This window comes from Camelina sativa, chromosome 17, assembly GCF_030686135.1.
Source record: "Camelina sativa cultivar CO46 ecotype springtype chromosome 17, ASM3068613v1".
Taxonomy (NCBI): domain Eukaryota; kingdom Viridiplantae; phylum Streptophyta; class Magnoliopsida; order Brassicales; family Brassicaceae; genus Camelina; species Camelina sativa.
In genome coordinates, this window is record NC_141896.1 from 27,578,117 (window position 1) to 27,594,820 (window position 16,704).

At 32.9% G+C, this 16,704-nt stretch overlaps 2 protein-coding genes and 1 long non-coding RNA gene across 4 annotated transcripts; all 3 read left to right on the forward strand.

Moving 5' to 3' along the window:
• Positions 1-6,910: 6,910 nt before the first annotated feature.
• LOC104787293 (putative eukaryotic translation initiation factor 5-1) lies at positions 6,911-9,490 on the forward strand. Its single transcript, XM_010512830.3, has 2 exons — positions 6,911-7,119; positions 7,551-9,490. Exon 2 carries the CDS (start codon positions 7,846-7,848, stop codon positions 9,163-9,165), a length of 1,320 nt encoding a protein of 439 aa, XP_010511132.1. The 5' UTR covers positions 6,911-7,119; positions 7,551-7,845; the 3' UTR covers positions 9,166-9,490.
• Positions 9,491-11,007: 1,517 nt separating this feature from the next.
• Positions 11,008-12,936, forward strand: LOC104787291 (uncharacterized). Of its 2 annotated transcripts, XR_015585801.1 has the most exons (5): positions 11,008-11,943; positions 12,094-12,251; positions 12,354-12,437; positions 12,577-12,636; positions 12,722-12,936. It is a non-coding gene; the product is annotated as an uncharacterized LOC104787291 (long non-coding RNA). The 2 variants fall into 2 exon arrangements; XR_767833.3 differs by lacking the exons at positions 12,577-12,636; positions 12,722-12,936 and having other exon boundaries at positions 12,354-12,563.
• A 1,502-nt stretch (positions 12,937-14,438) lies between these two features.
• Positions 14,439-15,075, forward strand: LOC104789444 (serine rich endogenous peptide 20-like). Its single transcript, XM_010515139.2, has 2 exons — positions 14,439-14,541; positions 14,792-15,075. The coding sequence occupies exons 1-2, from the start codon at positions 14,439-14,441 to the stop codon at positions 15,004-15,006; spliced, it is 318 nt and encodes a 105-aa protein (XP_010513441.1). The 3' UTR covers positions 15,007-15,075.
• Positions 15,076-16,704: the final 1,629 nt, after the last annotated feature.

Below are 16,704 nucleotides of genomic sequence, written 5' to 3' on the forward strand. Positions count from 1 at the left end.
CATTTAAAACCTTTTTTTAGACTGCCACACAACATGTTTACCCATCAAACTCTAATACCAAAATCATTGCCTCTTATCTCGTAAAAATTTGTGCAATTTTACGGACCAGCTTAGTCACTACTGAAACAACCCGACCCGTTTTTTTTTCTTTTTATTAATTAAATACAATATATAATTAAGTATCCCATACTACTTAATTAAACAAACCAACCCACACACAGTAACCAACCAATAATAAACCAACAACCAATTACATGCACAGCGGAAACATATCAATATTACAAAGCCAATACAATAACATTTCTATCCATTCTATCCAGCAACCTAACATATCTCTATCCAAGGTTCCATCCTAAAAAATATAACAAAGACTAACAACACACAAACGAGACCCTAGATCATCCTCCTCCTCATCGCCATGATTCCACGTCACATACCTGCACACCACAAACAACAATTGAGATGCGTAAGTATTATCATAAATACTTAGTGAGGCCGTCCTCCCATCTACTGGGTTATACACACAAGCATATGAGACCCTCAAGTTTAAGCAAAACAAACAACACACAACAATACATCAAACCAGGAAATCAAGTCTCGACTGAGACCAGTGTCGACCGATGCCTCACGGTGTCGATCGATGCTACAAACAATGGTGTCGACCGATGCTGAACAGTGTCGACCGATGCCACTCCAAATGGTGTCGACCGATGCTTCCTAGTGTCGATCGATGCCTCCTCTGCAGACACGATCTGCGCGAAACCGAACATCGAACTCTCCTTCCCAATCATCTCGAATCCGTCTCAAACTCACCCAATTACCTCAGAAATCACTGGGAATCACAAGAACAACGAACCCAAGCAACAAAACAACACAAACAGCAAAGAAAAACACACAAACAAGAGAGATCTCATGCTTAGATCAACCATGGTCAAGCACTCACCTCAAGAACAGGAAGATTGGATTGAGAAACGTGGAAAACAACACCTCCAGAAGCTCCCCCTTCGTTTCCAGCAACAGCTAACCCTCCTGAAGCCTCAGATCTCTCCAAAAACCCCAAGAACAAACCCAGAAAGTCACCGAAACGTTTTCTCCCTTTTCTCTCTTTCTTTCTCTCCAAAAACACAAACGGCGACAAAAGAGACTTTCTGAAACCCTCAGTTCGTCCCCGACACTTAACAAAACGATTAGGGTTTTAATTGAACCAAACCGAACCAATCAGCAATTAAATCAAACCCGACCAAACCGGAAAAACATGGTGTCGATCGATGCTAACAAGGGTGTCGATCGACACCCACACCAAAATTACAAAAATTGGTTCGCGGATGTTACAACTACATGCACCCAATAATTGATACTTTCACCTGTATACTTACTCGGTTTTAGATCCACACATATTAAAACTTTTCAAAACAAAATCCTTGATATTACAAAATTGCAAATTACTTGTAGAAAAAGTAATATGAACACATGTATAGCTAATAAAACATTTGTGCTTGTCATCGATCATTCTTCTTTAAACTTCAAAAATTAACTCAAACAACATCAAATCAAGATTTAGCGATCTCAATCCTTCTTCCTTTGACCCAAAAGATAATTTTACATAAACAATATCAATCATCTATAAAGTCATACATAAAAACATGTTTTAAGTTTTTGAGAGTTAAATATTAATAATACTTAAACTTCTTATAGTTATAAATAACCGTTATAAAAACTTCGGCTATAATTTCAAAAACTTCTTATTAGAAATTTAACATAATTTCAAAAATGTTAAATATTGAGTTGTCTTATCGAGATTGGTCGTTTTAAAAATATCTTAATATAGAAAATTCTGGAAATTTAAAAAATGTTAATTTTGTGAGATGTCGAATTCCGATTGGATGTTTTAAATCCTAGGTGGACAGCCTTAGAAGCTTCAACTTTTATTTTAAATATTATGTACAATATCTGAAGCTATAATGCCTTAAAATTTCTATGGAAGTTAAGTAATTGTAATGTTTTAAAACATTCTATGAAGTTTAAATATTTTTAATATTTGAACCTTTTAAAATTTTCAAGTTTCAATATATATAATATTTTAAAATTTTAAAATTATTAAATTATAATTTTTTAAAAACTTTTTAAATGTTAAGAAATTTTTAAAATTTAAAAACTATAATATTTTGAAACCTTTTAAAAGCTAAGACTTTTAGAAGTTTCAATATTTATAATATTTTAAAGTTTTAAAAGGTTTCGAAATATAATATTTGAACCTTTTAAGAAGTTTCAATATTTATAATATTTTGAAACTGTTTAAATTTAAAAATTATAAATTTAAAAACTTTTTAAAAGCTAAGAACTTTTAAAAGTTTCAATATTTATAATATTTACACTTTTAAAAATTTAAATATATTAAGATTTTTTTTGAAACTTTTTGAAGTTTTAGTTTGATCAGATAAAAAACTGGATCAAACCGAATAAAACTTTTAAACTTGGATGCCTGATAAATCAAGCTTTTCTGCTCATTCGTTGTTGGAAGCATATTAATCTTATTTATAATAGTTCTGAACCATTGTCTAAAAAATTTCTATCCGATATGGGATATTGTACATAGTTTTTTTATTTCCTTATATTTAAAATTTTCCTTTTTTAAAAAAATTCAGAAAATTTTAAAAATGTTAATCAATGGCATGTCAAATCCTAATTGGTCGTTTAAAAAATATCTTAATATAGATAATTCTGGGAATTTTAAAAATGTTAATCAGTGACATGTCGAATTCTGATTGGATGTTTTAAAGCTTAGGTGGACAGTCTTAGGAGCTTATAGCTTTTACTTTTTATTAGTATAGATTTTGGGTTCTACCTTTTTAATTTTGTTTATTTAAAATTTTATTCCCTATAAAATTGCACTAAAAGCAATAAGTAAAATATTGTAAAATGACAAAATCAATTTTTTTATTGAAACTAATTAATTCTACTTAAATTCCCTATCAATAGCAAATTTGTTTTCTATATATGTGTCCCAAAATTAAAAAAATAATAAAAAATCAATCATTAAACTGTATACACTGAAAAATAAACAATCAGTTATATTAAATAATTACATATTAAACAAAACAATAATAGTATTATTTAAAATATATACAAAATATTATTCTGATTAATTATACATTATACAAACAGTTATATTTCATAATTTTAGTGTTTTATCCTGATAAAATTATAATACTTTAAAAATAATTGTATCACCGTTTAAATATAAAAATACTAAAAGTTAAAAATATATAATTTATTTTGTGGTGTACCACGGGTTAAATTAAATACCGTTGAAATCAAACATCATTATAAATAAAATTAAATAATTATTTTGTGGTGTACCACGGGTTAAATCCTAGTTATTTATATAAATAATAAATAAAAATAAATAAATATAAAAACGGCTCTCTCTATCGCCAAGGGCGATCAACAGGCAACATTTTCTTCAATCAACCGTCTTTCATAATTTTCTTTGAATCCGGCCGGCGTTGGCTTCTCCAACGCCGGTCGGCTTAGTCTCCCCTTATTTTCGTTCTAGTTCTTTGTTTTTTACATCGTTTCATAGATCGATGTGGAGTTTTCAATGGTTAATTATCCTCCTCTCTTATAGAGTGATATATCTTCCGACCACAATCCGATGATACCATCGGAGCAGTGCCGACGTCATCCCGCTAAGAATTATCCTAAGCGGCTTCCAGATTTCTATTGTCTCTATTTAGAATCAGATCTCTTAAAACCAGATCTGGGATCCGGGAATATCAAATTTCGAAATTGGAGATGATGGAGTGAAGTTATGGACAGATCACTTTAACAATGACCGCTTAATAATCTACTTGACGGTTATGGGTTATTATCCCTCTGTTCGGAAGCAGTCTACAATTTCAAGTGAGGTTGGTGCTCTCTTCTTGCCGCTGATGGGTTTGAATGATGTTATTATTTGTTGTAACGAGGCTTATGTAAAGGCATTGTTAAAGTATGTGTGGCGAGGGTATTGGAGTTATATAAGGGTGATAACCAAAGATGAAAATCACATTAGATTATGGATAAATAAGGTGAATCTGCTTATGATATCAAGGAGAAGACAAGTTTCAGAATCAAGTCTAACAACATTGAAGTTATGTTTATTAATCAAGGTTATGCCAAAGGCATTTTGGAGTTTCATCAAGAAGATGATAGCCATTTTCAAGTGTATGAGAGGGGGATGTAACAGATGTTATTTGTTTGCCCGTAAGGCTTCCGTTTGGAAAGCAGGATCATATCCACTTTTTCATCGAAATTGTGTTCAATTTCCTATATTTGCGATAACGGTTATATTTGATTTGCTTATGTATTGTATAAACTCGTTATGATATCTAATATATTAATTTGCCGTTAAAAAAAAAATAATGTTATAACAAGAGGTTTAGGGAATTATTCTCTTGTGTTATTAATCTCTACTATAGGATATAACATATATATAGTGATACAACATTAGGGTTTTAGGTTGTATATCAAGTTTACTAATGGGCCGGTAATGGGCATCCACATAATACAATATATTCATAACACTCCCCCTTGGATAACCATTATAAAAATGTAGTCCCAAATGCGCATGTGAGATGTTGCCTCGTTAAAAACCTTACTAGGAAACCCAATCGGAAAAACCATAGTTAAGGGAAAAAGAGTGCAGCGCGCTTTTACTCCCCCTCTTGAGTACATCACTTGAAATCTTCGAGATGACCGATCCAATATGATGAAGTAACTTCTTGAAAGTAGTGGTTGGAAACGCCTTGGTAAATGGTTCGCCAAATCTTCACTTGAACAAATTTATAGGACATGTATATCACCGTACATCACCATTCTTCTGCAGGCTATTGGTCTCTTATGATCTCATCAATGTATGTCAAAAAAATTGAAGATGATAGTCTTTCACCATTAGAATCATAATATTCCTCTCACGACATTTATCTTTTGCGTTTTCTTTTGTTGTCTCGTTAAAAACCTTTCATGGAAAAACCCAATGGGATAAAAACCATGATAAGGGAAAAAGAGTACAACCACGCTTATGATCATATTTCTCCCCCTGAAAGCATCATCTTTTGGTTATGCATTATGATCATATATATCATCTTTTCTAAACTGTTATAAACAACACTTTCAGGTACAAACTCATATGATCATCATATATTCTACTGGGTCATTGAACTTCAAGTCATTTAAACCTCTTTCATATAGAAGATCTATTTGAACTTTAAGCCCAAATCTTCTTTTACATACAATCTTCCAAACAATCATCTTATACATAGGAGTTATTCATAATCTCCTTGTAAAACTTTCTCTTTCAACTCTTCTTCTTAGTATGATACTACAAGACCATTTTTTTTATGTAAGATGATGTAAGCATCTTGAGATAACTCTCTTTCATCAGATGTCAAATCTGTAACCTCCATCTTTCAGGAGTAATATTTCATCATTGATTGTTTCTACCGGAGATCAGATAATATTTTCATCATCAACATAATTTGCACTTGTTCTTGTACTTTATTTTAACAAGAACCACTTGTAAGTGCAGAAGAGACAAGAGACACATACAATTTTTTTTTTTTTTTAGAGCGTGCTGATAACGTGTTATAACAAGAGGTTTAGGGAATTATTCTCTTGTGTTATTAATCTCTACTATAGGATATAACATATATATAGTGATACAATATTAGGGTTTTAGGTTGTATATCATGTTTACTAATGGACCGGTAATGGGCATCCACATAATACAATACTAGAATATGACCCGTGCTAGAGAGCACAGGTTAAAATTCCTTCTTTTTGTTTATTTGGTAATTTTTATTTAAAACGTTGTGTATATGATTATTTTATTTGTTTTATAAGGTTTTTTTTATGGAATACTATGGCATGAAATCTTATACTGAATATGACTTATGAAAATAACATCTATTATGTATGATATATTCTAGTATATCTAGATTTTAACCCGTGGTATAACGCGGATTAAGTTGTGTAATAAAAAAATCAATTTTTGTTTGTTAATTTTATCTGATTTGTTTACTGTTTAAAATTATATATTATATTTTGATTGTTAATTCTATGACTTAACACATATTAATTTTAGGACCAAATATGTAACGTATGTTTGTCAAAATCATCATGACTGAGAAAGCCTACCAAACAACATTATTTCAAAGTTAAATTTAATCTAAGAAATCATATTTTTGAAATTTTAGCCCATGCTCTAGCAAGAAATCATATTTCTTGAAATTTTTTCATATTATTGATCTGTGCTATAACAAATCAAATTAGAGTTTTTATAATTTTTAACTTTTTGATCTATCATATATTTATGATATTCTTAAAAATATCAAATTAAACTATTTTTAAAGATTCCAAATTAAATTATTTAAAAAGTTTATTATAGTATATAAAACTATACAATTCAACAAAAAAATATATGAAATGAATTTAAATATTCAAATTTTTACCTGTTACCCAGTTATAATTTTTTGATAAAGTTAGGTAAGACTTTTTTTTTTAGTATAATCGGAAATGATTTGTAATGTACGGAGGAGTGATTAATTTCTATTACATTCTGAAATTTTTTTTGTCTATATATAGTTAGTTCATTATTATTTGAGATTTTATTTTATTCTTTGGAATATCTTTTTAAGAGGATTATAATCCTAAATCTATATAATCTATCAAATAATTAATCCATATAACTTATCAAATAATTAATCTTAGTTATAACCTACATTAATATTATATGGTCTACCAAGTTGAAGTTGTGTACTTTCCTTTTATTAAAGAGGGGATATTCATAACAAATAATAAATAAATAAATTATTGGATCCGAAACGATGAGTTTGCCCTAAAAGGATGAACCACAAACTTACCACAAACTCACGCGTCTACTTGTCTCTCAGCCTCCCTTACCCTTTCTATATAAATAAATATATATATATATATACATATATATATATTACAACAAAAGCATCTCTTTGCTTCGTTGGTTCTCTCATTATTCAATCTCATCGGCGCAACAAACACGTTTCTTTCTTCAAGCTCTCTCAACCTCTTCAGAGATCATCCTCCGTTTCGTCATCTTACAAGGTCAAGATTCTTCCTTTTTTTTTTTTCTTTTTTTTTTCCATCTTCAAGATTCTCCCTTTTATCTCTCTTCTTTTTCCAATAGGTGAATATTGATTGCCGTGCATCTGTTCCTCTGATCTGATTTGTTTTTTTTTTATTCGGAAAGAGATGGTTTTGAATCTGATTCGTTGATGCTAGATTAGGTTTTCATATTAGTAAATCTTGGAACTTTCCTTTGTTTCCTGTCATGGGTTCTTGATATTTTTTCAAGATTTAGGGTTATTCATGTTGAATTGGTGAATCTAAGTATTTTGATTGAATTGGAAAAGGTCAAGTCTTTGTTTTCGTTTAAGAGGAGAATGAATCAATAACTTTGAAATTTGGGCTCTTTAATGGATTCTGTGTATATGTGTGGCTCACTCACCTCTTTGTTGTGTTTATGATATTTTCAGGGAAGTTTGGGCAGTTTAAGCTGCTGGGATCATCAGTTTGTCAAAAGTGGAGTGTGAAGAATCTTTTATGTCTGAACAGGCTTCTCTCTTTCAATCATCTATCCGGCTTTTAGGGGAGTACTGTCCTATATCTAGGAAAAAGTCGACTCGTAAAGTCTGTGGTTTGCGTCTTGGATCTTTTGAGCCTGTCAAGAATAACACAAGCTGTTCCGGTTTTCAGTTTGTGCAACCGAGTGATTATCACTGTCTCTTCTGACATTCCTCGTCGGTTTTACGTGTTGTTTGTCAAATCAAGATGGCTTTGCAAAACATTGGTGCTTCCAACCGCGATGATGCCTTCTACCGGTACAAGATGCCGAGGATGATGACCAAGATTGAAGGTAGGGGCAACGGTATCAAGACTAATGTGGTCAATATGGTTGACATTGCTAAGGCCTTGGGGAGACCTCCTGCTTATACCACTAAGTACTTTGGTTGTGAGCTTGGTGCGCAGTCCAAATTTGATGAGAAGACTGGAACCTCTCTGGTCAATGGGGCCCATGACACTTCCAAGCTTGCGGGACTTCTGGAGAACTTCATCAAAAAATATGTTCAGTGTTATGGATGTGGGAATCCTGAAACTGAGATACTCATCACAAAGACGCAGATGCTCCAGCTGAAATGTGCGGCTTGCGGGTTTATCTCGGATGTCGATATGAGGGACAAGCTCACGTCCTTCATTCTTAAGAATCCTCCAGAGCAAAAGAAGTCGTCTAAGGATAAGAAGTCAATGAGGAGAGCTGAGAAAGAAAGGCTGAAAGAAGGTGAAGCAGCTGATGAGGAGCTGAGGAAAATCAAGAAGGAGGCTGCTAGTAAGAAGAAAGCAGCAACCACAGGTACTTCGAAAGACAAAGTTTTGAAGAAGAAAGATCATTCCCCACCTCGAAGCCAGTCTGATGAGAATGAGCAAGCAGACAGTGAAGAAGATGATGATGATGTCCAGTGGCAAACATATACTTCCAGGGAGGCTGCTGAGAAACGAATGAAAGAACAGCTCAGCGCTGTAACAGCTGATATGGTGATGCTGTCCACAATTGAAGAAAAAAAGCCAGCTGTTGAGGTGAAGAAGGCACCAGAAGTGCTGCATGAGAATGGCAATAGCAAGATTCCTGATAATGCTCATGAAAAGCTTGTGAGTGAGATAAAAGAGCTTCTGAGCAGTGGTTCATCTCCTACACAACTCAAAACAGCCCTAGCTTCAAACTCCGCAACCCCTCAGGAGAAGATGGACGCCTTATTCTCTGCCCTCTTTGGAGGCGCAGGCAAGGGATTTGCTAAAGAAGTGATCAAGAAGAAGAAATATCTCGTGGCCTTGATGATGATACAAGAAGATGCAGGAGCTCCTCAGCAGATGGTTTTGCTTAATGGAATAGAATCTTTCTGCATGAAGGCGAGCGCAGAGGCTGCCAAAGAAGTTGCTCTTGTTATTAAAGGGCTTTATGATGAAGACCTTTTGGAAGAGGATGTGATTGTTGAATGGTACAATAAAGGAATTAAAGGCTCCCCAGTGTTGAAGAATGTTACTCCGTTCATTGAGTGGCTCCAGAACGCTGAGTCTGAGTCCGAGGAAGAGTGATGATGTGTTTCTTTACTCGGTGGTTTTTTAAACTGTGTCTGTGTCTGTGTCTGTGTCTGTGTCTGTGTCTGTGTCTGTGTCTGTGTCTGTGTCTGTGTCTGTGTCTGTGTCTGTGTCTGGTTCACAGTGTGAGTCTTGAATAAGGTAAGAGGACAGCGGCCAAGGTTTTCTTCTACATGTTAAGGAACACTCACTGGTCATTGGTCACTCCGTATTTGTCTTGATTTTTACTATGTTGTATGGTTTGTTCTGACGATTTTCTTAGGACGTTGCTACTTATGTTCTATTATTCCATTTCGATCAATTATGGAATCTTATTTCTATTGTTTCCGATTGCGATCTCTGATTGAAGCCAAAACTCTAGATATATTTCTCAACTGATTGCTATCATTTGGATTTACATGTGCAAGACTTGAATCACAATACATGTGAAACCAAATTTGTTTCTGCTACTTGATTCAATCTCTTTATTCAAGAAAAGTTGATCATTATCAAGTGATTCAACTCTTGTAACCAAAAAAAGATAGTTAATTTGGGTAGACACGTCCATTTATTGTCCAAGTGGGATCTTACGTATTTAGTCCACTAGGTGCTGGTCACGGGTTGTGGTGTAATGTAATTTCGTCTGATTATGTAATATATAGTTTTGAGATAACGGAATGATGGAGCGAAGTATGAAGGTAAAATTTAAGTAATATAATTTCATATTTATATATATTATATAAATGTGACTATAAGTTTAACTGACTACACTATTATATAATATTTTAATATAACCTTTTTTTTATGGAAAAACATAATTATGCGGGAAGAATTAATGTTGAATTATTAGATTGAAGTTATATTTGCGTTAATCGGGTTTTAATATTTTTTAAAGTGAATTAATTATTATTTAATTATTATATTTGTTTTGGGATTTTAGAAAGGTATTTCAAGAGTTGTCCTCCAATTTTGAACTGACATATTGTTTTTTATTATTATTAACTCAACACGTAGACATAATATTTCAAATACAAAATATTACTTGGCATGGATGAATTTGAATAGGTCGAGTTCTTTGAGTAGGACACTCATGTATGCTGAGATTCCAAGTTATTTTACTTGGAATAAAAAAGAGAAAAGGTTTCAGGCAAGGAAAAGAGGTTCCCAAGTAGGAAGGTTAGAGGTTGTTCTTCGACACATGGGGAAATTGTTTTATTTGAGAATCCTTCTAAATATAGTTAGAGGACACATGTGGTGAAGATTTGCGAACTTATGAAGGTATTGTTTATGGGACATATAAAGAAGCATATTGGGCACGGGGTATAATGGAGTAATAATCCTTTGGTTTATGTTTTCATGAATGTTTTAAATTACGTATGGGAGTTCTTTATTTTCCTTCTCTATCTAATCATATAATAAAACATGGTGTTGGGTTTTTCCCACCTGATTTGCCAATATTTGACATAATAATATGTAAAATGCTATAACAATCCAATTAAACCACTGTAAATCAATACTTTATAACTTATTAAATCCAATAAATTACTTTGTTTTGAAAATGATGATAGACCATTCGAATCCAATAATTAATATTGGCATTAATTTTATTTTAAATATATATTCAATCTGTATAAGTAAAATAGAAATATTAAATCGAATACAATAATTAATATTGACATTTTGTTAAAAATATATATATATATATATATATATATATATATTCAATCTGTATAAGTAAAATAGAAATACTAAATCGAATACAATAATTAATATTGACATTTTGTTAAAAATATATATATATATATATATATATTTAATCTGTATAAGTAAAATAGAAATATTTACAGCTTCCAATTACATGAGTCTCTATCCCAATTACAGCTTCGTAGTCTCTCAGAATCTCATCAAGCTTGTTGCTTTTATGTTTTTTGGGTGCAACCCTCGACGGAGAAGTCTGTTTAGCTTCATGGGTCGTTGCTGTTTGTCTTCCACAACACCTCACGGAGACGTTGTTACTCCTAATCAAGGCAGTTCCAAGAAGTGAGAACTGGTTTAGCTGAATTGCTCTTAACAATGTCGTCGACATGTTGTTAAGAATGCTTTAAAGAATCAGAAATGAGGAGCTTAAGCAGACGGAACCTGGTCGCATCACTTCTCACCGGAGTCGTATCGAAGGAGAAGAGCCGTCGACTTATCTTTTCACCAAATTGGGCTTAATCGAGTGATTGGGCCTTTTATGTATTTTTGAAGCCCAATTAAAATTAGACTGCTCTGTTTAATCTAGTTCTCTAGTTTGTTCGAATTATCATCGAATCTGTCTCTTCTTCTTCGTCACTCTCTCTTCTCCTTCCTTCCTCTGATTTGATTCTTCACCTTAATTACCCTAATCCCTATTTCTGACCTCTATTTCTGTTATCTCCTTGATAAGAACTCCACAAGCTAAACGGCACCGCAAAATATAGGTAATGACGGCAGCGGCAAGTAAGGAGCAGACTCCGACTGAACTGTATTAGCCTAACCAATCCAAAACTGAGTCGAAGTCGAAGTTGAAGTCACAGACGAAGTCAAACCCCAGCCGGAACTGCTTTGATTGCTCATCTTCGGGATCGAACTGTAGTCAATAATTCAAAAAATTAGGGTTTCAAGGTATTGAAATTTCAGGGAAATTCGAAGAATCAAAGAGGAATTTGAGGGAGATTGAAGAATGTGTGAAGAGCCATGGAGAAAATTTAGAGGAAATTAGTAAGAGATGCAATTGGCGGAGGAAAAATCACATTCCCTGTTTCCGTTAAACAGGTTTGTTTTTTTATTTTTTCTAATGTTAGTGATCACATATGTTTTGGTTTGTATTAAAATGATTTCGAGTAATGTTAGTGATCACATATGTTGCAGAATTTTTAAGGTTTTCTAGTTTTTCTTCTTATCGATTTTGGATTTTTTTGGCAGATTGTGGATCCTAAATTAACTTCTACATACTTGGTTACCTGACACCCACGGCGAGGCACATTACAGTACCTGTATGCTTCTCGCTGGAATCTTTGGCGGTGAGAGTCCTCTATATGCTGTTGTACAGCTTGCTCAGACCACAATGCGTAGTGAGCTGGGTAAGATCACGCTTCTTTTTTCTCTCTTTCAAGTTTTAGAACTGTATTTCAAGTTTTACATTGCAAAGAACAATGTAACCCGATACTTGACCACGCCAATAGGCTCACCAGAACAACGTTTGCAAATTAGGGAAGATCCTGATTCCAGAAGCTTTAACCCACACTTTCCACATGCAATGTATTAAGGTAGACTGCATTATATATATCTTTGTTACTAATTAAAATAAAGAAGCTGAAAAGATGTATATAAACATATGGAAGTTGTATACCTGTTCATCAAGTAGGAGGAAATATAGGCTGATTATTTTGCCATTTTGATGGAAAGCTTTAGCTTGCCATTTGCGTAGAACCCGGCCACACACCATTTGAGGATCACGTCCTGGCTGTAAGTCCTTCAATGGAATTATACTCATAATTGGTAATTGGTAATGGTGGTTAGAATCGAATATGGTAATTTGGTTTATATATAGAATGAGCCGAGTTTGGATTTTAAGGGAGACAATTAAGAGGAAGACGTGGTGTAATTAAGAGGATCGTGGAGGAGATTTTTTTTTGAATATAGGTGTTTGACTTGTTTTTTGGATATAGGATTTTGTCTTAATTTTGTAGATATGGAAAGTGATGAGTTACGATTTTATAACGTAGTCTTAATTTCGTATATATGGGAAGTGATGAGTTACATTTCGTTTGTATGGGATTAAATGTGGAGCAATATAAGAGGGACATTAAATTTCAAAACCTATTAAATATCAATCAATTTCGTTTATATGGGTAATGATGAGTTACGATTGCCTAAATTTCGTTTAGCAATTTAAGTCGTTTGTATGGGAATAAATGTGGAGCAATATAAGAGGGACATTAAATTTCAAAACGTATAAAATACCAATCAGCCAAATTTCGTATATATGGGAAGTGATAAGGCAATATAAGAGGGACATTAAATTCCGTTTACCAATTTAAGAGAGACTATTTCGTATATATGGGAAGTGATAAGGCAATATAAGAGAGACATTAAATTCCGTTTACCAATTTAAGAGAGACTGGTGAGTTACGATTGAGTATGATTCGTTAAGCAATTTAAGGGAGGCATTAAATTTCAAAACCTATTAAATATCCAACAGCCAATAAGGAGAGATCGGAACTCTACTTTTATGTATATGATTCCTAGTTCAAACCGAGTTTTCAAATTTGTTTGGTATGTTATACAAGCTTTTGCCTTTAAATTAAGCTTACCCTAACCTTACAAGCTCCACAAAATAAATTAACTAAAAATTAAGTTGGACCAATTCAGAAGACTTCATATATTTTCAGTGTCAACAAGTTTTTGTTAACATGTATATGTGATAAAATAAATGTATTCGACTTTAAAAATGTAAGAAGTCTTCTGAATTGTCCAACTTAAGTTCAGAGCCGTGCAAAGGTCAATTGTTATAAAAAGCGAACAAAAATAAAATACCTCCGTTTAAATTATACAAAATAAAAACGTTTGTAAAAATTAACCACATTGTGATATAACAAAAAAATAAAAATAAAGAGAAACTGAAACGAAATATTAGTTCTTAAACATTAACATAATATAATTTGATAACTTCAGTCATATAAAAAAAAAGTAGAATAAATAGAGATAGCAAATAAAAACTAGTTTTAATTTGGTAAAAAGAAGTTGAAAGAAAATTTGTCACTATGTTACCATAGAATCAAAAGATGAGAAAGCCTTAACGACGAAATAGAAAGCTATCAAAAATGAATTTGTAATCCTAATTGTTTAACTAAGTGAGAGTATGTCATATAACTAGTTCTTTTTAATTAATTAATATAATAAGTCTATGTTTAAAATTAGATTGTAGAAATCCATAGTTTGTTTATAACGTTGTAACTTGTAAGAAAAATTTATGAATCCATATTTCCATAGTTATATATTTTTATTAAGGATAAACTATATGACTTTATTAAATTATATGCTTATATTTTTTTTTCAAAATTGGATGCCACAAGCGGTTGTTTCTTTTCTTATTACTGCTGCACGGCTCTGCTTAAGTTTAGTTATTCTATAATATTTGTGGGGGAAGGGGGCGGAAGAAACGAACATGTGTTTGACCAAAACAGAAATATGAACACGTAACGTGGATTCATTTATATATGCACGAATTGCATCTTAAAATTTATAAGTTTAAATCAACCAAAAATATGTACAAACTCACGGTTTGTATACTAATTTTGAGTTTTCTTTTGTACTCTAGATTATCTAACCCGACACTAGCCCGGGTACAATATGAATCTCCAAGTCCTAGTATGTGTTTTCTTTCTTTTGTTGCAAACAATTTTAGGTATGGTCGATACGATTTGGGTTTGGTTTTCGTTCAAATTATTTTATAAAAACTTCAATATTGTTCATACGTTGATTTAGTTTGAATTTATGATTTTGCTCGTAAATGGGAAAAGAAAAATGAATCATTTTATTTTATATTTCTTTCAGGTTATGGTTCTAGATTTTTTTTTTCTTTTCAAAATTGATTAGCTAATAGTTGGTAACTTTATAGGAAAAAAAATGGGAAAAGAAGTTTGGGACCAAAAGGTCTTCAACGAGATCAAAATTGGTGCAGCAGGCAGTGTTTCAAGGCGAACTTCTTCATGTCGTACAAGTTGTAAACCTAGCCAGTCTTGGAGAATTGAAAGGCGGTTAAGGCATATCACGGTTAAGAGATTCAAACTCCTTGATTACCTTCCTATAACATGTGATGTCCTTTACTACTAAACTATATAAACATCATTGCCAAAAAATGGCCTATTACATACATAAGAAATTCAAGGTCGCAAACATAAACTTCCATCACTTGTGCTCAGAGCCGACTCTGATTATCTAACCATCACTATGATCATGAGTCATGTCAAATAAAACTCATGTTCTCATGTGTAGCAAAAATTGGTTATATATATAATAAGTGTAATCCCAAGAGATACATATATGTGATAATCTTATCATTAGAGTAAATCAAGAGGTTATTCGTAAGAGCTTTTATGAAACCGTCAATAAGTAAGCATTTTGGAGAATCTTATTCGTAAATTTAGTATGGGATTTAAATTCCACCAACATCATAGAAATTTTTATGTAAATTATCGAGAAACATTCACATATTGTCGGGCTATTGAAAGATGTTCAAAAAGGCCTTCATTAGTCACATTACTAGCCTACAAGTTGCTCCATGGAGGATTTGATTGGCCAATAGACTTGATATTCGTTAATCATCACCAAACCAACTAATTGAAATCACTCATGTTTGAAGTTGGTTTGTTAGTTGCCCTTTTGTTCCATCATGCGGGGTTTACACCACCAAATTGGCAGCTTTCCATAAATGGATCTATGGAAAACCACTTGTGGTCCAAAAGACACATTCTCCATCAACTAGATTCTACAATGCGACCTATTCTCATCTTAAACGCACATAATCAACTGGATCCAAGCCACTTTGAGGCTAACTTGTCTTATTTGGACCTAAGGAGCATTCAATTTCAAACTGTCTTATTCATTTCACTTGGACACACTTTGAAGACTCACTACGATCTGTAGAAAGTATCTAGACACCACTTGTTTCCCCCAAACTTTCAAGACTCAAGCAGTATAAACTTTACTTATTTGGCTGGGTTCTTCTTAATGACTCCAATATCCATATTCTTTAACTTTTCCGATTTCTTCACTTGTTTTAGGCTCCAAGCGGTTTTATGATAAGCCTAAAAAAGTCAACTGCAAATAAATTAACGTTTTTTTTTTCTACTACAAACTGTCTTGTATTCTTGTTCTTTTATTTTAAATTTTAGTGCGTTTTTATTAATTTTTGGATCATAATTCTTTTCTATGATGCCAACCAATGTTTTGAGGTTCAACCTTCAACATTGTCAATTTTTATGGTGCATGTATCATCTCCATTTTTTTTTTATATATCCACACTTATCCTTTTTTTGGTTAATTATCCACACTTATCCTTGTTAGCGAAGATAGAGGATTCTCTATGATTTGTGTATATCTCGTATAGTTAGGACTCATATCTGTCCTTATCATGTAACACTCTATATATACGCTATGAATACAATATCTCCATTCACAGAGTTTCATCATCTTACATGGTATAAGAGTTTGATCAATAAACTCTCGATCCTTCTTCTCCGTCTTCTTTCGTTTTCTTTCATTTTCTTCTTTATTTTTCCTTCTTTTGCTTTCATTCCTCTGTTCTCAGAAACATGTCGGGATCGCTGGCTACCGCGACTGTCACCGCGTCTCCCACAAATGATAAGCCGTATGGGATCCCTCAGATCCGGGCTTACATACCGATTCAACTTGATCTCAAAAAGTTGAACTATGATGTCTAGCGTGAGCTCTTCGAAACTCACTGCAGCAGTTTTGGTGTCCTCGGTCACTTCGATGGCTCCTCTGCTCCGTCCTCTGATACTGAAAAGC